The sequence below is a fragment of the Melanerpes formicivorus genome, unplaced genomic scaffold (genome assembly GCF_026170545.1).
Source record: "Melanerpes formicivorus ecotype bairdi unplaced genomic scaffold, bMelFor1.0.p_v2 SCAF_82, whole genome shotgun sequence".
Lineage (NCBI taxonomy): Eukaryota > Metazoa > Chordata > Aves > Piciformes > Picidae > Melanerpes > Melanerpes formicivorus.
In genome coordinates, this window is record NW_027142434.1 from 1,159,902 (window position 1) to 1,169,591 (window position 9,690).

General features: G+C 60.0%; 1 protein-coding gene across 2 annotated transcripts in view; it reads left to right on the forward strand.

Annotated features, from left to right (window-relative positions):
* The window catches only part of LZTR1 (leucine zipper like post translational regulator 1), a 55,890-nt gene extending 46,200 nt beyond the window's left edge, over positions 1-9,690 (forward strand). Inside the window, exons 16-20 of one of the 2 annotated variants that reach the window (XM_068164722.1) lie at positions 2,196-2,322; positions 3,873-4,022; positions 4,201-4,306; positions 5,070-5,150; positions 8,923-9,690. In XM_068164722.1, coding sequence (XP_068020823.1) covers positions 2,196-2,322; positions 3,873-4,022; positions 4,201-4,306; positions 5,070-5,150; positions 8,923-9,039 — 581 coding nt within the window. In that variant the 3' untranslated portion in view covers positions 9,040-9,690. The remainder of the gene's footprint in view (positions 1-2,195; positions 2,323-3,872; positions 4,023-4,200; positions 4,307-5,069; positions 5,151-8,922) is intronic. The other variant, XM_068164723.1, reaches the window with a different exon arrangement.

Consider the following 9,690-nt stretch of genomic DNA (forward strand, 5'->3'; position numbering starts at 1 on the left):
AATCTATGGCATTGGTGCCAGGCTGGCTATGAGCAAGCTGCTGTGGTGTGAGGTGTCCCTGCCCATGGCAGGGGCTTGGAGCTGGCTGAGCCTTGAGCTCCCTTCCAGCCCTGAGAGCTCTGTGGCTCTGTGCTGGTCCTTCAGTGAGCTGCACTCAGAGCAGTGTCCCCTTCCAAACAGACAGAGCCACAGAGCCTCAGATCTGCTGAAGCTGGAACAGACCTTTGAGAGCATGCAGCCCAACTGCTGCCCTGGAGCTCACAATCCCACACTGCTCCTGAGCCACTGCCACTGAACCACCTCCCTCAGCACCACATCAGGGCAGCTTCTGATCTTCTCCAGGGTATGGGCACTCCACCTCCTCCCTGGAAAGGCTCTTGTTAAATCCTGGTGGGTTCTTCTTGCAGTAAAGCAACCTGGTTCTGTTCAGGGAGAGATGAGGCAGGAGGAGCAGGGAGGAACAAAGACTGACTCAAAGCAAAGGCAGAGGCTGTGCTGGGAGCAGCCTGGGAGGTAACAAAGCTGAGCAGGCAGTTGGCCTGCTCCTAGGTTTTAGGCAGAGGAAGATCTTGCAAGGAAAGCTGCTGCTGGGCTTCACCTTGAGGGGTGGGTGTGTGCAGGGGAAGGAGGAGATTTGGTGGGTGATTCTCTTGTGGAATTCATCAAGGACTGCCCTGGGCCTGATCCTGCTCAGAATTGTTATCCTGGTGGCATGCAGACAGAGGAATCCAATCATGAAATGTTCTGAGGCCAGCAGGGTCAGAGGCATTGCCAGAGCTGACTGGGAGCTCTGCACAGCAGTAAGTGGGGACTGGAGAGGAGGATGGGGAAGCCAGCCCCAGGAGGCTCAGCAGAAAGCCTCTGGGTGGCATTTGTCCCCTAGATGAGAGGTCTGGGTGGCATTTGTCCCCTAGGTGAGGCAGGTCTGGGTGGCATTTGTCCCCTAGATGAGACAGCTGCCCCCTGCAAGAGGGTGGCAGAGCCACTTCTGTATCCAGGGCTGGGACAGGGCAAGGGGCCCAGCACCAAACACCCACAAAATAAGAACTTTGGAGCTGTGAGTGAACTTGAGCAGGGAGGGTGCTCTGCCCCTCTGGCCTTCCAAAGGTTAACTCAAGTGTTGGCTGACAGAGGCCTTCCTGCAGGGTCTGGGGAAGCTTTTCATCAGCAGACAGAATTTTGTCTTCCTGCTGGTGGGAAGTCCTGCAGAGGGTGGGGAAGAGCCTGATTGCCTTACCTGTGGAGAGCACCTGCCAGAGTGGCCATGGCCAGGGGTTGCTGTCAGCAGTGTGACACAGAGCTGCCAGGCTGGGTTGGGCAGTGGGTGGTGCACTGTGATGGGGGAGGATGAAGCTTGTTTTGCTCCAGGGCTGTGAGGAAGGGCCTGCCTCAAACTCCCCCCCCCCAGGGGTCCCAAAACAAGGGGGGGCTGGGGCTTGGGCTTGGCCATGTGTTGCAGAATCACAGAGTCATTCAGGTTGGAAAAGGTTTCTGGGACCATCAGCTCCAGCCACTGACCCTGCCCTGCAAGGTTCACCCCGAAGCCTTGTCCCTGAGCACCACATCTAAACCACCCTTGTGTAGCCTGCAGAAGAGGAGGCTCAGGGGAGACCTCATTGCCCTCTCCAACTCCCTGAAGGGAGGTTGGAGCCAGGTGGGGGTTGGGCTCTTCTCCCAGCACCAGAACAAGAGGACACAGCCTCAAGCTGTGCCAGGGGAGGTTTAGGCTGGAGGTGAGGAGAAAGTTCTTCCCAGAGAGAGTTGTTGGCCCTTGGGATGTGCTGCCCAGGTAGGTGGTGGAGTCCCCATCCCTGGAGGTGTTCCAGAGGGGATTGGATGTGGCCCTTGGAGCCATGGGTTAGTAGTCAGGAGGTGCTGGGGGACAGCTTGGACTTGATGATCCCTGAGGTCTTTTCCAACCTTATTGATTCTGTGATTCTTTAAACACCTCTGGGGTTGGGGACTCCACCTCCCTGGGCAGCCTGTGCCAGTGTCTGACCACTCTTGATGTCCAGCCTGACCCTGCCCTGCTGCAGCTTGAGGCCACTGCCTCTTGCCCTGTCACTAATGACCTGTGAGAAGAGACCAGCACCAACCTCCCTCCAGGCTGTGGAGGGCACTGAGCTCTCCCCTGTTAGTTTGGTGGGAGCTGGAGCTGTGGAGCCTTTAACCACTTCACTGCCATTGACTTTCAGGAACCTCATTAATCCAGGACATGAAGGCTTACCTGGAAGGAGCTGGGACTGAGTTCTGTGACATCATCCTGCTCCTGGACGGGCACCCCCAGCCTGCCCACAAAGCCATCCTGGCAGCGCGCTCCAGGTCAGCCTCTGTGCTGGGGCAGATGCTGGGGGGAGCAGGGGCAGGGCTGGGGGGCTGGGGCTGGCTGCCCTTGGTTAGAAGACAGAGGGGAACTTGGTGCAGCGTGAAGTGCAAGGTGCAGCTTTGCTCAGTGCCTGCAGTAAGCCTTCAAGCAGCAGTGTGGAGTTTGGTACCCAGCAGGGAGGAAGTTAGAGCTGTGGAGGTTCTCTGGAGGGGCTGTAGGAAGCTGCACTGCAAGACAAAGGATCTGGCAAAGCCCAGGGAGGGTGGAGAATTCTGCCCCTTTGCTCTGCTCTAGTGAGACCTTACCTGGAGTACTGCATCCAGCTCTGGAGCCCTCCACACAGGAAGGACCTGGAGCTGGTGGAGAGGGTCCAGAGGAGGCCATGAAAATGCTCAGGGGGTTGGAGCAGCTCTGCTGTGGGGACAGGCTGAGGGAGCTGGGGGTGTTCTGCCTGGAGAAGAGAGGGCTGCAGGGAGACCTTAGAGCAGCCTGCCAGGACCTGAAGGGAGCTACAAGGAGGCTGCAGAGAGACTGTTCCCAAAGGCCTGCAGGGACAGGCCCAGGGGCAATGGCTTCAACCTAGAGCAGAGCAGATTGAGATTGGATGTGAGGAACAAGTTCTGCCCCAGGAGGCTGCTGGAGCACTGCAGCAGGTTGCCCAGGGAGGGAGTTGAGGCTCCATGCCTGGAGATATTCCAGGTGAGGCTGGAGAGGGCCCTGGGCAACCTGCTCCAGTGGAGGATGTCCCTGCTGAGTGCAGGGGGTTGGGCTGGATGAGCTCTGGAGCTCCCTTCCAGCCCAAACCATTCTGTGGCTCCATGCATGCAAGGCAGCTTCAGTGCAGTGGAAAGCAGCAGATTGCTCTGAGGTCAGAGAGAGTCTTCTGAGGGTGAAGGTCCCTCCTGTGAAACCTGAATCTCTTTCTGCTGCTGTTTCACCTGGGTGTGACCAGGCATCAGGAGAAATGGTTGATGACAGGGGGTAGGTGGTTCCCATGCTCTGCTGCAGGGGCAGCACTTCTCCCTTCCCCCTGCTCAGTCTGTGTGAGGTAGGTTTGCCCTTCCCTCGCCTGCTCTCTCTGCCTGCACCTTTGTGTCCTGCCAGGCACGAAGGGCTCGCAGCACATGGCTGCTGCACACCCTGGCACCACTGGCTTATTGTTCCCAGCCCCAGCAGTAATGTTCAGTGTCAGCCACTGTGGTGCTTTACCAGCAGCATTTCACAGCTGTTGAAAGAACTCTGCCTGATTGGCAGCCTGTAGACACCAAGGAAATTCATCCTTCCTGAAGCTCTCTCCCAGCTCTTATGCAAATGAGGTGAAAATCAAAGCCCCAAGCCTCCTCATTTCCCAGGAGGAGATGGATTTCAGGTGGTGCTGATGGAAACGAGGGGAGGGGGGATTATGTTTGCAGCCAGACATCCAGGAGACAGCAGTTCAGCAGTGGCTTTGCCCAGGCTCTCACCTGGGCTTGCTGCTGGGGGAGCTGCAGCGCTGGGCAGCAGCAGCCTGCAGAGCATCCCCCAGCAGCTCTGTCCCCTGCTGCAGCTACTTCGAGGCCATGTTCCGCTCCTTCATGCCAGAGGATGGGCAGGTGAACATCTCCATAGGGGAGATGGTCCCCAGCAAGCAGGCCTTCGAGTCCATGCTCAGATACATCTATTATGGAGAGGTGAACATGCCTCCTGAAGACTCCCTGTATCCTTCAGCCCAGAGGGGCTCAAGTGTCTGTCTGAAGTGCTTGGCCCTGCCTCTGACCCTGCCTGCTGGGGGCTCTTTGGCAGGGCTGCTCTGTGGGCTGCTGCATTCTCCCCTGGGTTGTGCTGCCAGGCAGTGCCAGGCCTCTGCTGCTGCTTTTCCTTAGTGAGCTGCTCAGGTACCTCTTTGCTGCTCCCTACTACTATGGCTTCTCCAACAACAGGCTGCAGGCCTACTGCAAGCAGAACCTGGAGATGAATGTCACAGTGGAGAATGTACTGCAGGTAACTGGCCCCAGCTAGCTTTAATTAGTCCCTTGACTTAGGTAGAGGGAAGCCAAAGGGTTAAGTGCCCCCCCCCAGTGCCAGGTTCCCTGAGGCCCTCCCAGACTGCCACCCACTGAGACTGCACAACCCCTGCTGAGGACACACAGCCTCCAGCAGCTTGATTTCCTGCCCTGCTCTGTGTGTCCCTGGTGCTCCTGTGCTGAGCAGCAGGATGTCCCTGGGCAGCTCCTCAGCCCCCACTGCAGAGCAGTGTCCTGAAGGCCTCTAAAGGTCTGCCAGGTGCTCAGCACTCAGCTCCTGACCCTTTCTTTGGTAGACCTTTGCACCAGGGCAAAGGGTGGTGTGCAGGTGGCCCTGGCCTTGCTTGCTCAGTGCTGCTGACAGGGCCTGGCAGGGGAGATGAAGCCAACAGAGACTATTGCATGGTAAGGAAGCTGCCAGAGGCAGCTGCAGGGTGGGCAGAGCCCTCCTCAACAGCAGCAGAAGCTGTTCCAGCTCTAAATGCCTTCGGCTCCTGCCGGCCTCTCTGGGGCACTGCAGGCACCTGGCTCTGAAGCAGCTCTGCAGTTTCCCTCTGCTGATCTCCTGAGGCCTCCCCCCATGTGAGACCCAAGGGCTGCTTTTCAGTAGCTCAGAGCAGATGCAGGTTTGTGATGGAATCTGGAGGGGTTCCCTGGCTCGGGGAGTTGCCTCTCAGTCGGTGTCTGTGCTGCAGCCTGAGCTGGGCAGAGGGAAACTCTCATCCCTGCTTCTGCTCTAGATTTTGGAGGCAGCTGACAAGACCCAGGCCCTGGACATGAAGAGGCACTGCCTGCACATCATCGTTCACCAGTTCACCAAGGTTGGTTGCGTCTTTTCTGGGGCTTTGGAGAGCTGCTGCCCTGTGGCGCTGCGCTGGCTAAAGACTCCTTAGTGCTGCCAGCCTGGCTCTGGCACTCCAGGACAAGCCTGCTGGGGGTGCTGGGCACAGCAAACACAAGTGAGAGGCTGGAGCAGCCTGCTCTGGAAGTGTGAAGCCCTTCCAAAAGAGGAGCTTCCCAGCGCCGCTGCCCTCGGCCCTTGCCGCAGCTCTGTGCTGTGCCCTCCTGCGTGTGGCAGGGTCGGCACCGAGGGCACAGCTCTGTCCCCTGGGTGCTGCTCACATTTCTTCTGAAGTGTTCCCTGCCATGGGCCTGCTGCTGCCACATGCTCAGCAGGCAAACTGCCAGCTGCTGCTGCAATTGCCATGGCTGTGCCCTCTGGTGGCTCCGTGCTGGGATGATGCATTGGCCAGAGGAAGGGTCACGAGCCTGAAGTGCTGATGTTCCTGTTCTCACCCTGAGATAAGGACATTGTCATGGAGGTGCCCCTGTGAGCTATGAGCCCTCCACCAGAGCTCCCCAGCCCCTGAGCAGTTCATTGCACAGCTTATTAGCACTGTGGGAATGGGGAAATAAATCATAGGAGCTGGGATTCTGGATGCTGACAACAGTTCCCCAGTCAGCACCCAGCTGCCTGCCTTTCCTCTGAGTAACCTCCAGGGAGGGAGAGCAGGAGACACAGAGAGGCTCCTTCTTAGCTGCCTGATTGCCCACCTGGGGTATTGCATTCAGGAATAACTCCAAATGCATGAAAAGCTTTGAGGGTGGAGCCAGCACCCAGGAGTTGCACTCCCAGTGAGAGTCCCCAGCACGAGGTTCCACCTCCTGCCTCCATCTGGAGTGTGTTCTGGCCTCCTGGATGCTGCAGAGGGGCATGGAGCATGGTCCCACTGCCTGTCCCACAGGACAGCTTGGTGGCCTGGGACATCTCCTGGGGTCTGGGGTCCCTGCATTACAGTCCCTGAGGGCTGAAACCTCATGGCCTCAACTGCCCAGGGGAGGCCAGAGGAGATCTGGGGGGAGTCTGCCCAAGCTGTGCCAGGGAGCAGCCATTGCAGGAGTGCAGCTGCTCTGGTGCCCTCCTCTCCAGGCTGTGTGCAAATGTTTGCTCTTTAGACTGCTGCCTGCTAGAAAGCTCTCACCCAGCCGTGGCTGGAAGCCTGTCCAGCACTGAGCCCCAGCAGCTCTCATTGTGCAGTGTTCTCCTGTGGCCTGAGAGCCTCCAGTGTGTGATTCCTGGCCCAGTGCAGGGGAACTGGGCACCAGCAGTCGCTGTCCTGCCCAGAGTGAGCCACAGGCCTGAAGGGAGGGTTTGTTCTGGCTGCACAAACCTGTGGGGTCAGCAAGGTGAAGGCAGCCTGGGGCATGGCTGCTGGGGTCTCCTCTCCTCCCAGCTGGGACTGCTGAGCAGCTCTCCCCGTGCAGGAGGGTTCACTGAGGAGCTGTTCCCAGAGCTTGGCTGCTCTGGGCCCCGTGGTTGAGGCTCTCCTGTCTCAGTGTTGTGCAAAAGCCTCAATAAAGCTGCTCTGAAGCGCTGGTGATGACCCTCCCCAATCTGTTCCTCCGCGGCGCGAGCCTCGGGCAGGGGCAGACTCCCACCAGTGCTGAGGGCTCTCCCTCCCAGCCCTTGTGGAACCTCTCCCCTGGGGGTATGACCCCAAGCACCTGTCCTGAGCTCTTTCTGGAAGTCTGCTCAGCCATCTCCCTGCTGGGTTTCAGAACCTGCTGCTGGAGCCAGCTTTGTTCTTCCTCACAGCCAAGCTGGGCAGAGCCAGGCGAGGATCTTCCCCCTGCAGCTCCTGGAGGCTGGGCAGAGTCTGCCTGCAGGGCTGGGTTTGCCTGTCGGTAACTCCAGCAAGAGAGATTCCTGGCTCTCACTCTTCCCTCACTGTGGGGCTGTGGAAAAGGAAGGAGTCTGCAGAGCTCTCTTTGGGTAGGAGTTGAGCTCCTGAGCAGTTCAAGAGCATGAAGTTGGTTGTAGATTCCCAGAGACCTGACGTGGTGAAGGTTTCTCTTGGCTGCTGCCCCAGTGACCTGCTTTGACTGCAGGAGGCTTGCCAAGCAAAACCAGGGAGGGCACTGAGCACCACGTCCTGAGGAGCACGCAGGGGGGAGGAGATCAGGCCCTGGGGCAGCTTCTCAGTACAAACAGACTTCAAATCCAGGGCTGTGCTGGTGCCCAGCTTTGCTTTGTGGCCTCCAGCCACAGTGGAGCTGTCAGAGCTGTCCCTGCGTTGGGCTCAGCAGCTGCCCTCCAGCAGCAGTCTGGAGCTGGGCTGTAAGCACAGGGAGCTGTGCCTGGAGCCCCCATGGGAGCTGCTGTGGAGACCCCAAGGGAGCTGCTGTGGAGCCCCCAGGGGAGCTGCTCTGGAGCCCCCATGGGAGCTGCTCTGGAGCCCCCAAGGGAGCTGCTCTGGAGCCCCCACAGGACCTGCTCTGAAGCCCCCACAGGTCCTGCTCTGGAGCCCCCAAGGGTCCTGCACTGCAGCCTCCAGGGGAGCTGCCCTGGAGCCCCTGCAGGTGCCGCTCTGGAGCCCCCATAGGAGCTGCTCTGGAGCCCCTGCAGGTGCCGCTCTGGAGCCCCCATAGGAGCTGCTCTGGAGACCCTGCAGGTGCTGCTCTGGAGCCCCCAGGGGAGCTGCTCTGGAGCCCCCAAGGGTCCTGCTCTGGAGCCCCCAGGGGTGCTGCTCTGGAGCCCCCAGGGGAGCTGCTGTGGAGCCCCTGCAGGTGCTGCTCTGGAGCCCCCAGGGGAGCTGCTCTGGAGCCCCCAGGGGAGCTGCTCTGGAGCCCCCAAGGGTCCTGCTCTGGAGCCCCCAGGGGTGCTGCTCTGGAGCCCCCAGGGGAGCTGCTGTGGAGCCCCTGCAGGTGCTGCTCTGGATCCCCCAGGGGTGCTGCTCTGGAGCCCCCAGGGGAGCTGCTCTGGAGCCCCCAAGGGTCCTGCTCTGGAGCCCCCACGGGAGCTGCTCTGGAGCCCCCAAGGGTCCTGCTCTGGAGCCCCCAAGGGTGCTGCTCTGGAGCCCCCATGGGTGCTGCTCTGGAGCCCCCATGAGTCCTGCTCTGGAGCCCCCACGGGTGCTGCTCTGGAGCCCCCACAGCTCCTGCTCTGGAGCCCCCACGGGAGCTGCTCTGGAGCCCCCAAGGGTCCTGCTCTGGAGCCCCCACAGCTCCTGCTCTGGAGCCCCCAAGGGTGCTGCTCTGGAGCCCCCACGGGTGCTGCTCTGGAGCCCCCATAGGAGCTGCTCTGGAGCCCCCAAGGGAGCTGCTCTGGAGCCCCCAAGGGTCCTGCTCTGGAGCCCCCATAGGAGCTGCTCTGGAGCCCCCATGGGTGCTGCTCTGAAGCCCCCATAGGAGCTGCTCTGGAGCCCCCACGGGTGCTGCTCTGGAGCCCCCAAGGGTCCTGCTCTGGAGCCCCCACAGCTCCTGCTCTGGAGCCCCCAGGGGAGCTGCTCTGGAGCCCCCAAGGGAGCTGCTCTGGAGCCCCCACAGCTCCTGCTCTGGAGCCCCCAAGGGTCCTGCTCTGGAGCCCCCAAGGGTCCTGCTCTGGAGCCCCCAGGGGAGCTGCTCTGGAGCCCCCACGGGTCCTGCTCTGGAGCCCTCTGAGCCAGTGTGGGCTCAGGCTGCAGGTGCCCAGCCTCAGGCTCTCCTGAGCTGCCCGGTGGGGCGGCAGGGGCCGTGCTGATGCCTCAGACCTGCTCTGGGGAGGGCTTAATTCCTTTCTGGTTTATTTCTGTTCTGTTTTTCTTTCCCTTGAAGGTCTCCAAGCTGCCAAACCTCCGCTCCCTGAGTCAGCTGCTCCTCCTGGACATCATCGAGTCCTTAGCTAACCACATCTCAGACAAGCAGTGCGCAGAGCTGGGCGCTGACATATGACCTGCCTGGGAAACCAGACTGCAGCCATTCCTCACCCAAAGCAGCACTTTGCAGCTGACTGCCTTTAGTTTTTTTACCATTCCACACTGAGCACACAGCAGGGCAAGGGTGGCCCAGAGGAGCCTGGGCAGCAGCCTTGCTCTGCCCTGCTCCCTGCCTGGGCTTTGGTCTCTGTTACACAAACACCGAACCCAAACTGTTACAGGAATGAATCTGTTCCAGCTGCTTGGGGGAGTCACACAGCTCAGACTCCAGCCTGGCAGTATTGCACACTGCAAAATGCAGCAGCCCTGAGTTGTTAGTGCTGTGAAATGCAACATTCAGAGGACTCTTTTGAAGGGAGCTCAGCTGCCCCAGCCGGAGGCTGCAGGGGGAGTGAGACAAAGCGAAACTGGAAGCGCAGTGCGGTGCTGGCGGCGAGGCTCTGACCCTTGGACCAAAACCTGCTGACCCTCCAGAGGCTTCTCCCTGCCATGGATTCAAAGATGAGAGCCCTGTGGCAGCCTCCTCGAGGGCTGGGCTGCAGGAGGGCCAGGCCTGTGCTCTGCAGCAGGTCAGAGTGGAAGGCTGCAGTGCTCCTCTCTGCCCATCCCAGCCCTGAACCCTGCCTCGCTAAGCCTTGCTGGATCAATAAAGAGTTCAGATCTTCTC